The sequence below is a fragment of the Typha latifolia genome, chromosome 15 (assembly GCF_019914945.1).
Source record: "Typha latifolia isolate L0001 chromosome 15, TyphaL0001v2, whole genome shotgun sequence".
NCBI classification, from domain to species: Eukaryota; Viridiplantae; Streptophyta; class Magnoliopsida; order Poales; family Typhaceae; genus Typha; species Typha latifolia.
Window position 1 is genome coordinate 7,899,924 of NC_133100.1, and position 21,065 is coordinate 7,920,988.

A 21,065-nucleotide genomic window follows, 5' to 3' on the forward strand; every position below is an offset into this window, starting at 1 on the left:
CATCAAAAGGTTAGCAGTTCAAATGAGTCAGAAAAATTATCAAAGATTAATTTGATTCTACATACATAACATGCACTTATAACAGGAGATGCCTCCACCCGCAAATGGAAGAAAAAATATATATAACTCTCCACAAAAAGTGTAGATTGAAATTGGACGAAGCACCCAATTGTTCAGATTATTGCAAAAAAAAAAATCCACGAGTGCTGGGTAAACAAATCTACCAACTTGAAGAATAGGACACTGGCAGGTCTGAAGATGAGTAAAGTGGAAGCAAGTCACTTGCTAGTAATTTATCATGATCCTGAGGAAGTACTGGTCGATCCCTCAAGTTTGTGTCTGATGTAACCTAAAATTCTCAACTTCTCTATCAGTTTCCTTTCTGCAGCTGCCTGAAACGCAAGCCACAAAATAAGATGATCAAAATTGCCACTTATTTGAGCACTTAAGCCAAAGGGTAACCAACTGCATACAAATGTGAGATTCAGAAATACTACCTCAAGCATGGGGCTGTCTTTAGGAATATTGCATGCCAGAACTATATTAAGACCTGTCTTTAGAACTGGAAGAAAATAATAAATCGTTATCGTTGGCCGTCAAAGAGGTAACTTATGTAGCTACAATCATATACCTAAACGCCGAGCAATGGACGAGCCAGTATTATCAGCACTTCCTCCTAGTATGGGAGTAACGCCCACTGTATTGTTCTGCAAATAATCCAACGAGAGAAAAATAAGGTCAAAATTTCAGGTAATCTAACTGCACTGGCATTAGTTTGTCAACATTTCACTACCGGTCGAGTTGTTGCAGCGGCATATAAATGGCCAAACTTTGCAGTGTTGCATCCAACCCATACATATATCTGTACCAATTAATCAGCAGTAAGAAGATCATTAAGCAAGCATTGGAATTTTGAAAATTCAGGAGAAAAGAAGCTTGCCAAAAGAAACATGATTCATTAAGCCTTCCTACAAGAAAGGTTCACATCTATCCAAGATTCAAAACTCAACGACCTACCTCTTTAAAGTTCAACAGAAACCCAAAGCACATAATAATAAGCTTGATTTGATGGTAAACACTACCAACACAAAAGATAGCATGAGAAGGTGAACCACTGCACAAGTTGCTTATAAAATAGCAACTCAATGCACTTGTTTGATTCAGCAGTGCTAAAATTGGTTTTGAACAATTCCTTTGTTTTGGCCTACACAGAATAACACTCTAGGTCTGTCGCTGTTGAACTATAATATGCCTCATCTACTCCTATGGATCCATAGAAAAATATTCTACCAAACATACTGCAATTTATGCAGCTCTACCTGCTCAATGGTGAACTTAAATCAGATTTCCTCAACTAGAACATGCTGACTTGATGCTTAGTTTAGTGGTACAAATTTGACCCCTATGGAACAAGCTTTAATATGTAACAAAAGAATGAGCTGAATTATAGCATATTTCTTCCTTTTCCACTGTATAGTCATTTCCACCATCTATTCCGCTCACCATATAGATCAATCTATTGCAGAAGATTCATCACCCAAATATTAAATGGTGCAACCAATAAAATATCACAGCAGATTAATCAACAAAATCAAGCAATATTAGGAAAAAAAACACTTCAGCGGAAGCCCACATGATGATTAGATCGTTGCACAGAAACCACACCGTGTGCTTGAACGATCTTTTACCTGCTTCACCAACTTTATGATCTGAAAATGAAGTGTGACATCATGTAAATCCTCCGTGAAACATGTGATATGTACATCGCCATCCAATGATTGATTCTCCAGCATTTTACTTTCACCATTTGATTGCGGTTCTGCACCTATACCCAGCTCTGAAATTCTTTCATCCAACTCTTTTGATGCCATACCCAAGTGAACCTCTAATCTGGAAATCAAGCAAGAAATAGAATCATGATGATTAAACTGCATACATCCAATTTAGATATAAGACAAGGAGCCAAGACTAAATAGGCTTAAAGAAATAAAAGAAGCACAGACTACTTATTATACCGTCAAGGGAAAATGGAATTAAACCCTAAATGTGATCTGCGATTGATAAAGTAAAACAAAAGCAGATCAATCAAGCATGAAGAAGAAACAATTTTCAGATAAGAATTAATAATAGAATGACTCCGACAGCTACATACTCCACACAAGCCCTACCTTTAAAATGAATCCCTCTTTCATTTCACCATAAGTTTAGCTCAACATAGTTTCTTTTCCACGACCTACGCCTCGATAGATTAATTCTTCTATCTAGGGTTTCACTATATCTTCTACTCGCAAGCTTATTCTGGTGCCTACTAATGAGACTGGCATCCGTTACAACTGCCTATGCCAATCTCTCTACTACTTTCCTTATTCATAATCCGTTTCCTTAACATACAATCCATAATGGCCAGAATGAAATAATTGCAATTAATCTCAGGAAAACTGCAAAAAGATACAGGAGGACACAAACTAGAGGAAAAGGAAAGACCTTTTTAGTTCCGAAGACGGAGATCGAGCTACGGAGAGAGGACGAGCGGGAGAAGTTCGACGAAATGCCGATGACGAAGAAGCTGGCTTTAGGAGCAATTATAGTCTCAAGAAATCGGAGGGCTAAATGCCGGCTAATACCAAAAGGTAAGACGGCAACGAGTAAATGTAAGAGCATTACCGTCGCCGACTTCATTGGTGTAGCAATCAAAACGGGCGGGGCCCATTGGGCTAAAACTTGGCCCAAAGCTTTTAGTTTAATTATGGACCTAATTCTATATCATATACAATTTAAAGTTAAGAAATAATTATGCATAGACTCTTTGAATTACATATTAGACCCTTTAGGGATCATTTTACCCTTGTCTTAGAGAAAAGAATAGATAAAAAATTAAGGGTAAGGTGGTCATTTAATATTTTTCGTTAACACTGCTAGAAATTAAGAGTTATATACGAAATCTATCCTTAAATTAATACTCCAATTTCAATGCAAATTCACTTATTTATTGGCTGACTTAAACTTCCTTAAACTTCACTTACAAGCCACGTCCTTAGATTCTCTTCCATATACTTTGACCTCGTGCTGCTTTGATGCCAATTAACATAATGAGATTAGCCCACTAATCATTCCTAACTCACCTAATTAACAAATCCACCATTCTATCCAACATTAGACGCAAGCCAAAAAGTGACATCCTAAACTAGTTAAAAGTAATACCTTCTTGTGTCTAATGTCAAACCAACTATTGCACTTAGGTTATAAAAAAAATTTGTGACCTAAACCTAACTCCCAAGCCTTTTTTTTTGACAAAAAAAAAATACATTAGGTGTCTCTAGAAGATTAATTTTATAGATAAGATAAAAAGACTAATACTTTTTAATATATAAGTTGGATATCTCAAATCAACGAGAGACTAATACTCTTCGATATATAAGTTAGATATTTCAAATTAACCTTCTCAGTAAACAAACTGTAGCGAGCCGCCTCCGATGCACATAGTGTAATCTATTATTTTGTTATAAAAGATTTTTTTTATTTTTTATTTTGCGCTCCTCAGTAAAATTAATCATAAGATATTGCACTAAAAAATGAGAGAAGAAAATAGCTACTTTCAAGAACTTCTCTATATTTAATATTTATTACAGAAAATATATTTAATAAGTGACTTCTTCACTAACTATATAAGCAATGCATCTTAGTTGATCTTTAGATGTAACATATGTTGGAAGGTTGAGCACCTCTTTCTCTCTCTTTCAATGATGATTGGATTAAGAAAATTTATAATCAAGATCATTAGAACAAAATTTGAAAGAATAGTACTATCCACATATTGACGATGACCGGAGAATACTATCAAGACTCCCTTAATGATAATTATATTTTTAAAAATCTTAAAAATAGAATTTAATGGCAACCCCAAACTCAGACTGAGTTAAAATTAATATCAATGGTGTTTCTGAGCCAAATAGTAAAACAGATGTGTGTATGAGGAGACCCATACAACTGAAGTGATGCTATTTCTAGTATAGCTTGGGAGCCAAAGAAAACTAAATTAGTTCATCAAAAGTTTAGTCCTTCGAAAAGGAATAATTGAAGACTGTAAATATTTAATTACCTCTTTCACAAATTTTAGAAGATAATTTTTTACCATAAGACTGATCAAGTTGCTCACTTACTGGCTAATTACGCTAAATATATAAATTTAACTTTTTACTAATATGGCTCAGGACTATCTGAGCACCATATGATTTTGTCGACCCTTGGGATGTATTATTTTTGGTCCACCTAAGTTGTCTTTTAAGCTTCTAACATCTTTTTAATTATATTTTAATTATAAAAAATAAGTGACTTCCTCACTGTGAGAAGAGAGTCCACCTTCTACCAACTAAATATATGAAAACCAAGGTTCTCTACAACTTGGGTTATAAGAACTTGCCACATTCTAATTGGTTGTGGGATCAATTGTTCATAGGTTGCAGAGATTAATCTACTATCACTTTACATGCATGCTTTTGGTACTTTTTAGGAGAAGTAAGTAACCAAGTTTCCAAGAGAGAGAGCTTGTTGTGGTTGTTTATGCCACAAAAGGTCAATGTGGTTACTGGCTTATGAAGCAAAGAGAGTGGCATTATTTTATGACAGTGACTTCATGAAAGTAATTGAGATAAAGTCAAGTAGTGGCCCAAGCAGGGAGTTAGGCTTAAATCTTCTCCAGCTCATATGATAGGTGTGCTTATGAAATATTTTATTTATTGATAATGGATCTTCATCTTCCTCATCTATTCATATCACTAATTTTGCCATTTAACACCTTGTTCTTAAGAGCTATATCTATATAAGTTAGTCTTACTATTGCTAGGGTTATTCTGATTATTATTTTAAATGTAATACAAATGAAGAACTAAGGCACCTTTTCCTAGAGTAGTGGAATACTATATTGCTCATTATTAATTTAATTAACCCAAGTTAATTTTAAGGTTACTGTTTGGCATAATTGGCATACTCCCAAGAATTGCACCAATTATTTATATAATATTCAAGGAAGCTCCACTACTTATTCCTCTCCCACGCGTGCGTTTGTGGAATTGTGCAGGAATAAGGACTTATCCCCCCATTGACGACATGGATAACGAAGCTCTTACGTAAGCTCCAACCCAAATGAAAACTTTCTTTTTCTTTTTTGGCACACAAAAAAAGCCACCAAAAACTTTTGTATACATATATTTTTTGTGGCAAATTAGGCCTATTTGTTTCTCAGGATGCTCTCAAAGTTGTGTTCTTATAATATATATATATATATATATATATAACTTTTGACCAAAAAAGAAAACTAGACCAAATTTGCAAAAGAGGGTCCCCAATGTATAACTTAGTGTTGCATGGATACACCTCATTTGAGGAACTAATAACTATGAGCACAATGCACGGTTAGATTAATTTCGTTTCTTTTTTTTCCTTTCCTTTTCTTTTCTTTTCTTTCTTGTGTATTGCTCTATGATCATCACTTTGGCAAGCTTACTTCATCCAGATCATCCAACGACAAGAACACTTCATCCAAGCAAGAAAGCTCGGCCCCTTCGTCATGGCAGCTCGTCTCGTACACTCGGCATATCACCCACTCGTTCGATTCCTATAAAGTTCCAACTTATTGAGACTTAACTTAAGATATATATATATATATATATATATATATATATATATATATGTGTGTGTGTGTGTGTGTGTGTGTGTGTGTGTAAATATACTTACTATTCTTTGATGTACTCCTCTCTTCTTGAGAGCTCTATTAGAGTTCTTGCTACTGCTGCTGCTGCTGCTGCTGCTGCTACTAGTAGTAGTAGTATCCAATAGGTGGTACTCATGCATTACCCAGTTGGTTTTGATCCCTTCATGCGGTTGGTCGCCACAATAGAAGATGAACGTCTTCTTCACGCCGACGCTGGTTACCGGCTCATCGCGGCCGCCGGCGTGGCTCCAATGTCCATTTGGGGAGGATCTACTTTGAGTCTTATGGGTGAAGAAGTACCATTGGTTGCCTCCTTGAAGAGCTTTACCTTCAATATATATATGTATGTATATATATAAGAAGTCTAGCCAGCTCACTCAGAAAATTGAAACATATATATGTAATTAAGGAGTGAGGTATGTAGAAATTAATTACCATTGAGGTCCCATGGATCATGGTGATGGAGGTCAATGGTAGGGATGATATCAGGCTGGCAAGGGAGGGATGCCGACTTGCGGCGGAGGAAATGGACGACGAGCTCTTCGTCGGAGGGGAAGAAGCGAAAGCCAGGAGGGAGGTTGCCTCCTTCTCCCATTTTTGTGATGAGAGATGAAGAAAGAGAGAGCTAAGAGAGAGTAAAGAGTATCGTGGGTATATATAGAGTAGTGGCTTGTCCTCTGAATGCTATATATATATATATATAGATATAGATATAGTGTCCAGGATGTGAACAAGTCTAGAGATATGATACCTTGAAGGAATTTGATATGCAACTATTAACTAAGAAGCATCTCATTAATAAAGTGTTATTGATGAGGTATTAATATAGGACATGCTCATATTCTAATCTTAGAACTAAGTTATGTTCATATACAAGTAGTGGGTCATCACCTTTTTGCTTGCAATTTGTAGACTTCTTACTAAGATTCTTTGCCAAGTCTCCAAATAAGTGAACTAGTTGACTAGCATTCTATACTTCAGTAAAAAAACATACACTAAATATCAATCTCAACATCAACACAAAAAATTAATTTTATTATAGGCCTATAGAATTTAACCATTAAGCTACAGTGGTTGGTTTATATTTTAATGTACATCGACAAGCAGTCATGCCCATGTCATTCCATCTCAATAAGTATGTCATCCTTTGTATCCTTCATCCCCACATCATACATTGATACATTACCTTCCACTGCACACTTGAGGGGGTTGGCAAAGTACAAGGGCCATCACCTGAAGAAGAAGAAGAAGAAGAAGAAGAAGAAGAAGAAACCATATTAGTCTCTCTCTCTCTCTCTCTCTCTCTCTCTCTCTCTCTCTCTCTCTCTCTCTCTCTCTCCATTGTGGCTTGGAACTCAGCAATCATTGCCAAGCCCACATACTCTCACAATATTCTCTTGTCCTTTTGCTTCCCTACTGGAGATATTCTACTACTAGTACTACTACTCTGCAACAAGAGCCATCAAGCAAGAAGAATTCCCTCTCTCTAAGCCCAAAAAGGCTAATACCACCATTGTAGACTGGTTGGTGCCAATACAAATGGGGGCACCCAGATGCTAACCCAATTAAGTTCCCTCTCCACCACCCAGAATATATTAAAACACCAGATCAATTACAGACCCAGATGCAGGAAATTCCTCCATTTAATTTTAGCCAACAAATCCTTCTATATCAACTTAAGTTTTTAGAGCAGACAGTGATCAATAGGATATCAATGTAGGACTTACAATAACCGTTCTATATCAGCTTAAGCTTAACTCCAATACATAAATTTAATAAAAATAAAATAAAAATAAGAAGACTAATAATTAGGTTGCTCCCTACTAACCTAAGCTTTTAAAGGTATCAACGATAATCGTTCTCTAACGACTTAAACTTTTAACAAAAACACAGATCTAATGAAGTGAAAGACAAAGCTGAAATCTTTTAACCCTAATGTCGAAACTTTCCTGCAATCTAGGCTGCAGATAATCTACTATCCAAGAAGGAAGAAGGAAAAAAGAAGTGAAAAAGGAGTAAAGGTATGATTAGGTTTTCTTTCTCTTGTGACGTTGGAGTGATGCAAATTTGGCATCCCAAGTGGCCTTCACACTTGTGTGTGTGTGGAGACAATTAAGAGGAGCACCCAAAGTGATTCAGACATTCTATTCTAACAAGGAGCAGAGGATGAGATGGATAAGAGTTGCAGGGGTTGCAGCAGAGCTGTAAATTGGAGAAGATCATATTGAGGGTTAACAAAAAGTTTTAAAAAAAATTACAACTCTAAGAAAATGTATTATGGACAAATTATTTTATTATTAATGACTTAGCTTACTTTAGCAGCTTGGCTCGGTTCAACTCAATAGCTCAACGGTATGTTAATTTAAATGAGCAGCTCGGTGACACAATGACTTAAAGCAATGACTCAACGGTGCATCGACCTGGAGCGTAGATTAAACAGTTTTATACATTAGCTAAAAGTTTGATGAGATCTAAATGCATCTGTATCAATAGAGGATTAATATTTTATCTAGCCTATATTAAACTTTCGAGTTCTTGAATAATCAAAAAGAGAAAAATAAAAGAGGGAGATGACAAAGCCAAAGGATGGACATGAGTTGGGTGGGGGTGGAAACTGGCATGCCATTAGGGCTCTAAGTGGAGGTGGGCTTGGTGTTGGTGGTGTTACAAGTTGCATTCATTCTTGGAGCTTATTGTGTGATGGGCTCCTTTTTGGTTGAAAAGCTTTCAGGCTTTGGTGTGTGCTACCATATGCCTACTTGTTTGGCAGTGAAATAGAAAATGGAATGAGAGTTGCTTGCAATGAGGTGTTGCTGAGTGGCTTAGCTGCATTGCACCACAAACATCTTACTACATTTAAGAAATTAATTTTAACTAAATGATCAAAGGTTTTATATTTCAAATAATAGATATGTTTAGAACTCATAACCTCCTGTTTAGACACTCTTATTTAGTTGTGCTATAATTGAAAAATAAGAATAATACTTTTTATGTTATTTTTATATAATAAATATGAAGTGGAATAATTATGTTGATAAAGTTGAGTTCCCTTTATCCTATATTTGATTGCAGAATAAGCCTATCTGGATATCTTTCTTTCCTTTGAAAAGAAAAAATAGTTACAAGGTTAAGAAATTTTTTCTAAATGAGAGTTTGGATAAAATTCCAGTCTTATTTCTCTCTTTTTAATTTCTTTTCCTTCCAAATTTTTTTTTTCATATCATATAGGATATTTTAATTTTACTTTTCAATTCTTACATTTAAAATTTCTCATAGAAATTACTCTTATTTATCCAAACAGACTTAAAAGGAGGGGTTTATCTCTTATCCCACCTTTAATCTCACAACTAAACAGCTATAAATAAAAGAGATAATATATAGCAGAGGAAATCTAAATAAAGCTCACATTTTAAACCCCCCTTCCTCGTAAGGGTAAAATAGTAAATATGATATACAACCTAATCGGTTGCTTTTCTATGTCCGTCACGTAATTTTACTTAAAAGCCCCTATAGAAGGTTGTTTTTTCTTTCCTATTTGGCCTTCGTGCACAAACCGTTTCCCTTGCTCCTACATGTGGGAAACGCGTTTCCATCCCTGAGCATGGGATGGCGAGGCATGCATCCATGTCGTGCTCCAAGCACCTTAATGACCTCTCCCTCCCAAACTCCACCTTCTTCTCCCAACTCCTCCAATCCTGCATCGAATCCAACTCCCTCCGCAATGGGAAACGTGTCCACGCTCGTCTCCTCAAGACTCAATTCTCCTCCGAGATCTTTATCCAGAACCGTCTCATCGATGTCTACGCCAAATGTGGAAGCTTGGAATATGCTCGGAATTTGTTCGACAAAATGCCCCATAGAAATGTTTTCACTTGGAACAGCTTAATTGGCGGTTTTACTAAGTTGGGTTCTCTTGATGAAGCTAGTAGACTCTTCCGATCGATGCCCGAGCCAGACCAGTGCTCGTGGAACTCGATGGTGTCTGGCTTTGCGCAGCATGGCCGGTTTGAAGAGGCGTTGATGTTTTTTGTTGGAATGCATGATGATGACTTTGTGCTCAATGCTTATTCATTTTCTAGCGCCCTTAGCGCTTGCGCGGGATTGATGGACTCGAGAATGGGTGTGCAAATTCATGCGTTGATATCAAAATCTCATCTTGCTCGTGATGTGTATATGGGAAGTGCGCTTGTGGATATGTACTCAAAGTGTAGGAGGCCACTGGAAGCAGAAAGAGTGTTTAGAGAGATGCCTGAGAGGAATGTGGTCTCGTGGAATAGTTTGATCACATGCTATGAACAGAATGGCCCAGCGAGCGAGGCATTGGAACTGTTTGTTACAATGATGAAAGATGGAATGGAGCCTGATGAGGTCACACTTGCCAGTGTGGTCAGTGCCTGTGCAAGCCTATCAGCTATCAAAGAAGGCATGCAAATTCATGCACGAGCAATGAAATTTGATAAATTCAGAGACGATATGGTGCTGAGCAATGCGTTGGTGGACATGTACGCAAAGTGTAAGAGAATTAGAGAGGCAAGGTTCATTTTTGATCGTATGCCTTTTAGGAACATGTTCTCAGAAACATCTATGATTAGTGGTTATGCAAAGTCAGCAAGTGTGGAAGATGCTAGATTGATGTTTTTAGAAATGACGGAGAGGAATATTGTAGCTTGGAATGCACTTATTGCAGGTTATACACAGAATGGAGAAGATGAAGAGGCACTTTATCTATTTCTCCAATTAAAGAGAGAATCTGTTTGGCCTACCCATTACACATATGGAAACGCCCTTAATGCATCTGCCAACCTCGCAGATCTTCATCTTGGCCAGCAAGTCCACGTACATGTTTTGAAACAAGGTTTCCGGTTTGAGGCAGGGCCGGAGCCTGATATATTTGTTGGTAATTCGCTTGTTGACATGTACCTCAAATGTGCTGCCGTTTATGATGGCAGAAAGGTATTTGAGAGGATGGTCGAGAGGGATAGGGTATCATGGAATGCCATAATTGTGGGTTATGCACAGAATGGGCATGGCAAAGAGGCATTGCATCTATTCAAGAAAATGTTGTTATCGGGGGAAACTCCAGATCATGTGACAATGATTGGTGTTCTCTCTGGTTGTAGCCATGCTGGACTAGTTGATGAAGGTCGTCAGTATTTCTCATCCATGACTGAGAAACACGGCATAGTTCCATCCCGAGATCATTACACATGCATGGTTGATCTGCTTGGTCGGGCAGGACATCTCAAAGAAGTAGAGCAATTCATAAAGGAGATGCCAGTAACACCTGATGCCATTCTCTGGGGTTGCTTGCTAGCTGCTTGTAGGCTGCATAATAATGTGGAGATGGGGGAATGGGTGGCAGAGAAGCTGTTTGAGCTGGATTCTGAGAACTCAGGTCCATATGTTCTTCTGTCAAACATGTATGCTGAGATGGGAAGATGGGCAGATGTTGTGAGATTGAGGAGGAGGATGAAGCAGAGAGGGGTCATTAAGCAGCCAGGATGTAGTTGGATTGAGATAAGTAGGAAGATGCATGTCTTTCTGGTGAGAGATAAAAGCCACCCGTGTAGGAAGGAGATCTATCATATCTTGAGAATTCTTAAATTACAAATGAAAAAATTAGTTGTTGAATTTGAAACGCATGACAACATGAATTGTTTATTTGATTAGTGATGATGATTGCACAGCTCTGAAACAAAGTTGTTCCAGTTCCAGATGGTGATGTTCACCATCTTCCCAGGGCAAGTTGTGCATTCAGAATTTTGCCATTGGTCATACTTTTTCTGTTGTGTCGGAAAGGCATAGGTGAAGAGAATCTTGATGATCCTAATCAAATCTGTAGAGACCCCACTATAGATTGCAAGAGTTAAAAATATAATTTGGCCACCATGCTCCATTAATCTCTGTCAGCTCCTCTCAGGACTTCCAACTACTGTCTATTTTTTGTTTCAGATGACAGGAGAAGACTCCTAGTGATGCCATAGGAAGTGCATCTACAGGACGAAAGCTTCAAGGGCAGGGGATGATGACTTTCTGGACCGATTGGAAACTAGATAGATGGTTGAAACTTAGTGACCTAAGCAAAACAGTGTTGGAACAAGTTTCAGGTGCCATTGTCCACAGAATGCTATAAAAAATTGATAATCAAGAAACATCTAAAAAGAGATGCCAGTGCACTATTTCAGACAGTTTCTAAAGCATGCGTGGTACTTCAGAAAGAAGTTTCTCATTAATAAGAATGTCATTGATGACCGTGAAGCTTTTAATCTCTGGATGTTCATCTTTTGCATGATTAGATTTGTATTGTTCAAACTCTTCAAGAAAACCAGTACAAGCTGATTGCTTAAGAAATCAAGGATTTTTCATTTAGCTGTGTAAAAAGTAGCAGGGCAAAGCTTACAGCATGAAAAGTGTTTCTATCTAGTTCGACAATACTGGGTGTAGATAGATCCCAACAATATGCCCATTATAAGTTGCGAACAGAAAGACTTCAAATCCCATAGCTTCTTGAAACCTCTCAGATTTGCACTGATACTTCTACACTGTGTATCGACTTCATGCCCAATTTCGTAGGTACACTATCATCACCATCTTATGTGTGTCATCATTAATTAGCTAAGATGTTGTTCATATTTGATGTTCTCAATTTTTGTGCGGCTGCTAACACTTAATAATAATGTTTTTGTTTTCAGGTTAGTGGATAGCTGAGAACATACATGGACTTTGGTAGATTGTCTTTCACGAATTTGGAGACTTTGGTTCCAATGGAAAATTTCCTTGAAATAAAAAAAGAACTTTGAGATGAGAAAAGTTCGAAAAGAGTCCTCCACTTGATAGTAATGTTACAAAAGATCAATAGTGACAGAAAAGGACTTCAGTCCAATAGATTGAATCCTCAAGATCAATGTTCCTATTCTTTACCACAGATGGAAATCTTACTGGCCTTCAAAGTCCTCATTTTCTCCAACCTATGTAGAAAGATATGCATATCCCCTGATTTCTGGATAATATCCAGCTCTTGCATCACCAATTTGGAATTTATGCACACCTTCAAGCATCAAAGATGATCCAGGTATTCTGATATTTTCTTGCTCTAACATATGTGTCAAAAAGCTTAGCCTGCTATCATCAAAATAATTGACTATTGTACATGTCAAATTTATCAGCAAATGCTTTATGGGTTGTAACTTTTCTCCTTTAGTACATTTCTTGCATATTAAGCTTTACATTTGGGTGCTTTTGACTTGAAATTCTGTCTCATCGTATAACTAGATTCTTAATATTGGCATTGGCATTTGGACAATCCAGGGGTTCACCTTTGATATACTATTTCCTTTTCATATAAATCTTGAGACTTCATTGCAATTTATAATCAATGTTCTAATAATTTCTCTGTCAAAAAATCAAAATTTTCAAAAGATCATTTCATAGTGTAATTTAACTACCCAACTGCAATTTGCAATATTCTTTGTCATATAAAGTTTATCATTCTTTGGATATATTGAAACCATCTAGATCAATTCAGGAAGACATGAACAAATAAATTGTAGTCTTCTGCAAGTTGATGCTATAAAGAACAGAGAAACCTTTATCTAGTGGAGTAAGTAGGCTAGAACTAATCAAAGTAGACAGAAGACTTCGAAACATTCTTTCTAAAAGACTCATAGGAAGATATTAATAACTTCTCTCCTCCCAACTACAAAAGAATATTGCACACAAGAGACTACTTAGAAGGTTCTCAAACTTGTAGCTCACGGTCACTTATTGAATCAACTCATGCATCATTCTGTGTTTATGAATTCTATAATACTAGAACAAAGTTGAATCAAAAGTTTAATTATACTGGCACCTGTTCATCTCTGAGAGGTCAAGAGTTACGCTCCATCAATAGAATAATCTTTATCGAGACAAAGACCTTTCCTTTTTGTGTTCTTGAACATAAACTGGACATCTATCTATTTCTAGAAGGAGGTGACATAGATTCAATGTTTGTGAAAGTGAGGTCACCCATAATTTCATTCATAATTGACTTGGAAATTGAGGTAAACCACAAGGGATAGACGTACGATTCATTAAGTCCACTAGGATTTTAATTTCAAGTTTTTTTTTATGTTTTTAAATTCTTGTGTGGTTATGTGATAGTTAGCAAATATGATAGGGGCAATTTAATTCTTCCTTCAATTGTTTGGATAAATATTGTGTCCTACCTTAGCAAGTTTCTAGATAGAAAGACACATACATCCAACCCTTCTTTTTTATTGATAGAGAGAGAGGGCATAGGTTAAATATAAAAGTTAGTCCTCTTCGATAAAGAAATGGGCCATGAATAAGCTAAACCACGAATCACAACCGACCAAAACAAACGCAGGTAGGTAAAATTCGCTCTCACAAACGCTAAACTTGTGACCTTCTGCCACACGAGGATACACACCTATCACTAGTACGCTATAATGACGGTCATAATTATTAATTAATTAAGGTTAGATTTATTGTCATCTATCCATCTCATAAGTTTTCAATCTTCTTTTCTCTCTAGGATGTTAGACTTATTCATTGGGTTGGACCATAAAAGCTATGTAGATAACTATTTGAAGTTTCCTGAAATCAAACATTCTAGTTAATAAATCCTGAGATAACTAACTGAAGTGTGGCATACGCTTAATAGGTTGAAGTATGGAGAGATGTCTCCTCTAATAGATTGAAAAAGAAAAATTCCTCACCGTGTGTCTCAAGTAGCTATTTTGGACATTTTGAAATTTCTCCTTCATTTATATTTAGAAGATTTTATCAATAACCCCATATTTTGTCTCTGTTATCATTCACATATTATTATTATTATTATTATTATTATTATTATATATATATATATATATATATATATATATATATATATGACTCAACCATTATATTTTACTTTTATTACCTAAAAATACATCGATTAACTTTAATGTAGTAGTAGCTACCAAAATAAAGAATATTTTTCGCCACTTTTAAAAAGAAAAATTACTATTAGTAAAATACCTCTCATTTGATCTTAAAATCTGATTTTCCTTTTATTTTTATTTAATCTTAAAAAACTTACTCAAAAGTATCAAGGATATTTTGTATGTATAGTTAATCTAATTCATCTATGTTGTACTTGACTATTAGGAAAACTAACTTCAGAGTATTTGTGAGACATTAAGGTAAAAAAAGTAGAGGTTGAATAATAAATTCTCATATGAGTAGAGTTTGAATAATAATAATAATAATAAAATATATATTGCTTTTAATAAATTTCCTTTTATATATTTTTATTCTAAAAAGAATAGAGAACGTTCAAAGATCCAACCAATGTGAGAGAGAATGCAGAGAGTGCAAGGATAAGATGACAACCTTCATAGCAAGACAACAAAAATATATTAACTAATCTTATCCATGCATAGTAGCCTAAAATAAAGAATGATGCATAACTCGTACCGTTACTCGCGAGCCATCACACTGCATCAAAATAAATAATAAAAAGTAGAGGTTAATAACTAATTAATCCAAAAAAATTTATCTCGATTACTTCAATCAACTATCATTTCAATCACTTGGTTTCTCTATTTTTCTCTTTCCTTTTTCTTTTCTCTCTATAATCATCATGCATCAATTATACAAAATATTTTAATCATTAATCAAATTATTACACATTATACAATTTATAAAAAATATATCATAATAGTAAACATCTATTATGTAAGTATAATAAATAAAAATAATTATATCAGTGTATAACTTATTTCACAAGTAAGCATCAACTTAAGCTGTTATATAACCAACCAGCAACACATATCATGCATCTAGAACAAATAAATGCCATGTCCATTTCAGATGGTGCTATTTTAACATCGTCATTCATCTTCTTTCGTTTTTTCCTCTATCTAGAAGAGAAGCCCAAAAATATTGGTACTAACCTCTAATACACGGCCAAGATGAAGCCACCTGCATTCAAAGAAGAAAAGAAAAAAAAAAGGAAAGCAAGGAGAAGAAGTAATTATTTGGTGACAAAGAAAGAGATCCAAAGAATCAAACAAACTTAGCACCCGGGCTTCTTACGTGAGCACTCATCTAGAAACTGACGACTTTTTTTTGCATCCAACCCCACTCGAAAAGCACCAGTTGCAAGCAAACAAAACTCTCTCTTTTGTGGGAGGGAAAGGGACACATCACACACGGCTTACCCGTTTAAAAGCAAGTTTGGCGTTGGTGTTAGAGACCACATGCTTCTCTTTCTTTCCTTCCACATCACTTGCACCACCAAACCTCTTCTTTCTTCTAGCCATGATCCCTCACCGACGGCAAGAACTTGCTGCCAGGAACCATTTCAGCTTCAACAATCCGATATACATAAGAAAGGAAGATTGGAATTCTTCTGAAGACATGATGGAGTATGGCACCTGGGCAGAAGGAATTAAAGGGAACTACAGCCAGTTTGGCAAAACAGGCGATCTGCAGCACGGTGCATGGACGCAGAGAACTCGAAGACAGCGTGACATAGATGGCGACAGCGAAGAATTCAGATGGTTGAGAAAGGGAGATACCTATGACTCGGATACTCCCTCCCCTCCTCTGTGGAAGAGCAGCAAGTTACCGGTGGCTCGGTCGGCGGAGACTTCCCCTGTCCACAGTTCTCATCATGAGCATCACTATCTGACTCCAAGAGCTCAAACCATCGCTAAGTACAGGCAGGAGATGCTAAACATGGTACAGGACATGCCAGAGACAGCATATGAGCTCTCGCTTAGGGATATCGTGGAGTCGCCGTTGCCAAGGATTGCGAGACGTGAAGAGGAGATGGAATTGATCAAGGAAAAGAATGAGCAAAGGGTGGTTCAGAAGAAGAAGGAGAAGAAGAAGGAGGTGAGAAGGATTGCAAGGAGTGAGAGCTTGGACACAGGGCTCCTTATCAAGATGTTCTTACCACTCTCTGTGGGTGGGAGGAAGAGTCTTAGTTCCTCAGGGACTTGCAGGAAGGTGTCGCCGAAGCCTACAGTGGCAGAAGGGCAAAAATGTGGAGCTGACAAGAACAAGGATGCAGTGTGGTGGAAGAAGAATGAGTTCAGTGACACAAGCAGCAGCAGGACAAGTAGCACCAACAGCACCAACAGCAGCATCAGCAGCAGTTCTAACAACAGCAACAGGAGTAGGAGGTAAGCTATTTCCAATAAAGAATACAAATAAGATTCATTAATCTCTTGGATGATATGATTTCCAGATTTTGTCAGTTCTTTAAAGAAAAAGGACTGTCAAATGTAAATAGAAATCACAAAATTGTAACCTTAAAAAGTAGGAACATAAGTAGAGAAAAAGATCTTGATCTTACATATAGATGTTTCTCCTCTTCAATTACATGATAAGATGCAAAACAAAAAAACAAGAACATGTCGAAAAAAATATTTCAAAAGCAAGAAGAAATTTCATAAATATAAATGTCGAAGATTCGAACAATCTTTTTGCAAGAGATAGTTAATAGTCAACTGTTCATGACAATTGATTGTTAATGTTTGCATACAGCATATCATCCTCTGATTGTATCCTCTTCTGTGCAGCAGGAAAATGAGTGGCTGCTATTCCTTTTTTCACAAGAATAAAGGTAAAGCCAGGGAAAGCTGAAAGCAACCGCCCATCTCAGATGGAACAGGCACAAATATATCCCCTGTTTTAACTCTGGGGGTTTCTGGCAATTTGATTGAGTGATTGTCGCTGAAAAGAGATTTTTGGTGTCTGATAGTATCTTGTATGTGCTTTCTATGGTTTGGTTTTGAACCTAGGACTCAGAACATGAACATAACACTTCTGAGAAAGTTATATAGATGACGAGACATGAATTCACCAAATATATTCATCCATTTGCAGTGGGTAATGTTTGGTATAATATGAGTCCGAGAGCTATTGTACTTTCGGATGTTTTCCTTGGCACCGTGTTTGTTCTGTATGATGATCATTGTTCATTGTAAATCCTACTTTCTCTCGATCTCCTTACTTAATATTCATAACTAAATGATGTGATGGACAGCAATCACTTGCTCAAATAAATTTAAAGGAAACAATAATCCAGAAGATGATGAAAAAGAATAAATTTTAATAAGTTTATAAATTACAGGAGCATCTACTTGGAAATAATCAGCCACTTAAAAAACTGAGGATATGTACAAACAAACAAGCAAACACGTCTCTCTGTGCGGTGAAGAGATATGTGGAGGAACGCCATTTGGAGAGCTTTCCGGTTGATATAGGCAGTTTTCGGATATAACGAATAAAAGAAGTTAGTGCTTCCTATTGTCATATCAAGCACCAATGTAACAGCATGAGAAGATGTATCAAGTAACACACATAAATGAAATATGATGTGAGAGACAAGTTGGAGGAGGAAGATGATGTTTTCCATTAGGAAGTGAACATCTATAAAATAACAAGACCTATAAAACAAATATTCAGATGTCTTACATGACAAAATAATGAGATTGATTGGCAGGAAATACGATATCTATCATGACCACCTGAATGACATGGTTCCAGAGGATTGAGGTGAACTTTCTAATAGTAATTATAAGATATTGAAGATAGGAAGTAAAATGGCATCAGACATGAAACCAGGCAAGTTGGTGCCCATAAGTTGCTAGACTCTGGAAGCTGTTCTGTTAGGTTTATTTACAGACAGCTGAACCCCAGAAATAAATTCCAACTAACTACATAGCCATAGAAGGAATAAGGTCAGTTTTCTCTTATGGAGGTCATAAATTCCGAGGAAGCCCAATCTCAGTTTTAGCCTAGTGGAACCTCAGATGCAATCCTACAGTTCCGGATAGAAAAGATGAACCTTTTCAGGACTCAGACTAAGATGCATGTTCAATTGTTAGTTGCAACAGATCTTCTATGGTACAAATCGAGTCTGATCTAATACGACAAGTATCGAATGAGCTGTAAATTTTAATATGAGAAAAGTACCTTCAACATTCTTTCCATCTTCAAAGTCACATGCATATAGATGAAAAGAAGCATACATACACTCAGTCTTCCGATCGCCATTTTGTCATTACTGCATGTTTTATGCTTCATTGCATAAACAATCCTTTTCAATTTCCTATCAAGCTTTCACATTCAATAAAATAGCACACGAGATAATCAAGTCACAAAATTCAGGGTAAACATCTACTTCTTCCATAAGAAACAAAATAACATTTATGCTTACATAAGAAACAATCTGCTTCCACATATTCATAATATAACAACCATGATGTGGAGATTATCATGGCTCACTATATAACAACCAGGACCAGGATTAATGAATTGAGCAGTTAATATGAAGTTCTATCAAGTTTTACAATGCATAGTAATTGTTGGATTGCAGATAAAGCTGGGATACTCTGGAACTCTTTCATACAGGTCGTACAAACAAGAGGTAGAAAAGGCAGGTGATGAAGCTGCAAATACTGAAGGAGTCGGAACTTTATCTTTGGTCATTTTTTGAAATAATTTACTTACCAAAATGTCGCTAAAATGAAGACCTCTTGCAAGTGGAGACTATGCTGAGGTTCTTAGCTAATCCCCACAATCTTGCAAGAAAGCACTACTGACCTTGGTTCTGAAAAAAAGAAATACCATGACAACAGAAAATATAATTAATAATTTGCAAAGAGCAACAAGAAGTACAATTACCTTGGCGAAACAGGTACAGCATTTTGACTGATTTTCATCAATTAGGATCTCTAGTAGATAACATCTCACCGTAGCCAGTGTGTTCTTGCTGCTACAACAAGTATAGCTTAGAAAATGAAAATTTTTGTTGCAAGTAAACAAAAATATGACTTGCTACCAACCGAAACTTTATAGCCATGTCTAACAACCTACCTTATAGTCTAGAATATCTCAAAGTTTAATGGAACAGCTAAATATCGCAATGCGCTACTTACTGCTATGAAAATTGGATATCCAGCCCAAGAATTTGATTTTTCATATCTTTTGTAACCGTGACCAATCAACTACATGGAAATTACAAGTTCATTGAAGAAAGTATTCTGGTATCCCCCTAATGAATCAAATATACAGCACATTTGAATACATTGCTAACAAAACAAGATTTAGACGAACTATCGTCTTTTTTTATGATTCTGAGTGCAATTAGCTATGGGGAATATCTATCACCATTCCAACCTATAGATCTTTTCTATATCTTTATAATAATATATTTTATGACAAGAACAGATAACCGAACACAAAGTAAAGAGTTACAATGCTATAAATTTTTTCTTTATATTTTTTACTTATGTCTTTCTTGTTTGAGATTCGATTAAGCTTTGATGAAAATCATTACATTAATTTCTTTTTTTTAATCTTCGTAATGGCATATCATATGTCTAAAATGGATTATCAATTAGAAAAGTTATGACCTTTGAAACTGATCAACAGTTTGCTTAGAAGATAAAATGTTAGATTTATCTAAATATAAAATGCTGAATTTATCAATGTTTTAGTGACAGGTACAATAAAACAGATCATTTTTGGTATCAAATTTGGAGTGTAGTCTATTTTCTTAAATAAAGTTTGGAAGAGGACTAATAATCCTTTGCATTTCTTTCACTGCACTCCGAATCCAGGAATCCCATCCATTAATCTTTTTAACAACAACAAAAATAAAAACAAAAAGATTTTAAACTGATGTTCATACACGTACATGGATCTTCCTAGCCAACATTCCCCTTTCTATTGTTATAAAAACTAAACGAGTACAGTTTGAAACGACGAGAAAGGTTAAACAACAAGATGCTCATAATACAAGAACGATCAAGAACAACGCAAGCTAATCGACAAAATAAAAAGAGAGGTTGGAATCACCATGTCTTCCAGCAAGGTTTTGGTGATGGTGCAGACGAAGGTGAGAGATCGGAAGTCCGAGGCCACCAAGTGGAGGAGGGCGGTGTCCAAGTCTCGGCCGTGGAAGATTAAACCGTTAGGATCACCCGCGGTGGCGATCACTGGGTCCCACTCCGCCGTCGCCGCTCCTAAGATCTCGTCGAAATCCTCGAAGAGCTTCTTCTCCGCCAAGTAGGGGGTAGCGAAATTGAATCAAAATTAAAACAAGTTAGTGACCTTTTGCAGATCACCACTTACATTTTAGTCTTATTAGTTTTACAATTTATTGCAAAATACCACCTCGATAACTCTTCGATTTTCACGATGTTAACTTGTTAAGGTGGCGATCTGTAAATATGTAAACTGAGGGTTCTTTTGCGAGAATACTAAATTACAGGTGGCGAAATGCAAAAAAAAAACACCAAAACGGAGGAGTATCGTATGGCCGTTGGATTGAGATCTGACGGTTATCCAGCCT

At 36.3% G+C, this 21,065-nt stretch overlaps 4 protein-coding genes and 1 long non-coding RNA gene across 7 annotated transcripts; 2 read left to right on the forward strand and 3 right to left on the reverse strand.

The window, feature by feature from the left end:
* Positions 1 to 10: 10 nt before the first annotated feature.
* On the reverse strand, positions 11 to 2,593 carry LOC140801708 (uncharacterized). Its single transcript, XM_073156953.1, has 6 exons — positions 2,485 to 2,593; positions 1,689 to 1,890; positions 794 to 862; positions 632 to 707; positions 498 to 562; positions 11 to 392 (listed from the first exon to the last, which is right to left on the reverse strand). The coding sequence occupies exons 2-6, from the start codon at positions 1,869 to 1,871 to the stop codon at positions 297 to 299; spliced, it is 489 nt and encodes a 162-aa protein (XP_073013054.1). The 5' UTR covers positions 1,872 to 1,890; positions 2,485 to 2,593; the 3' UTR covers positions 11 to 296.
* Positions 2,594 to 5,324: 2,731 nt separating this feature from the next.
* Positions 5,325 to 7,216, reverse strand: LOC140801682 (NAC domain-containing protein 104-like). The gene is made up of 3 exons (XM_073156909.1): positions 6,146 to 7,216; positions 5,734 to 6,038; positions 5,325 to 5,614 (listed from the first exon to the last, which is right to left on the reverse strand). The coding sequence occupies exons 1-3, from the start codon at positions 6,303 to 6,305 to the stop codon at positions 5,486 to 5,488; spliced, it is 594 nt and encodes a 197-aa protein (XP_073013010.1). The 5' UTR covers positions 6,306 to 7,216; the 3' UTR covers positions 5,325 to 5,485.
* Positions 7,217 to 9,262: 2,046 nt separating this feature from the next.
* Positions 9,263 to 12,079, forward strand: LOC140801634 (pentatricopeptide repeat-containing protein At2g13600). Its single transcript, XM_073156838.1, has one exon. The coding sequence runs from the start codon at positions 9,317 to 9,319 to the stop codon at positions 11,378 to 11,380; it is 2,064 nt and encodes a 687-aa protein (XP_073012939.1). The 5' UTR covers positions 9,263 to 9,316; the 3' UTR covers positions 11,381 to 12,079.
* A 3,394-nt stretch (positions 12,080 to 15,473) lies between these two features.
* LOC140801683 (uncharacterized) lies at positions 15,474 to 20,828 on the reverse strand. 2 transcript variants are annotated; one of them, XR_012111495.1, is made up of 7 exons: positions 20,570 to 20,828; positions 19,394 to 19,481; positions 19,220 to 19,319; positions 18,683 to 18,826; positions 16,132 to 16,859; positions 15,791 to 16,043; positions 15,474 to 15,676 (listed from the first exon to the last, which is right to left on the reverse strand). It is a non-coding gene; the product is annotated as an uncharacterized lncRNA (long non-coding RNA). The 2 variants fall into 2 exon arrangements; XR_012111494.1 differs by lacking the exon at positions 18,683 to 18,826.
* On the forward strand, positions 16,016 to 17,708 carry LOC140801680 (uncharacterized). 2 transcript variants are annotated; one of them, XM_073156907.1, is made up of 2 exons: positions 16,016 to 16,884; positions 17,284 to 17,708. In XM_073156907.1, exons 1-2 carry the CDS (start codon positions 16,016 to 16,018, stop codon positions 17,345 to 17,347), a joined length of 933 nt encoding a protein of 310 aa, XP_073013008.1. In that variant the 3' UTR covers positions 17,348 to 17,708. The 2 variants fall into 2 exon arrangements, with proteins under 2 accessions (XP_073013008.1, XP_073013009.1); XM_073156908.1 differs by having other exon boundaries at positions 17,287 to 17,708.
* Positions 20,829 to 21,065: the final 237 nt, after the last annotated feature.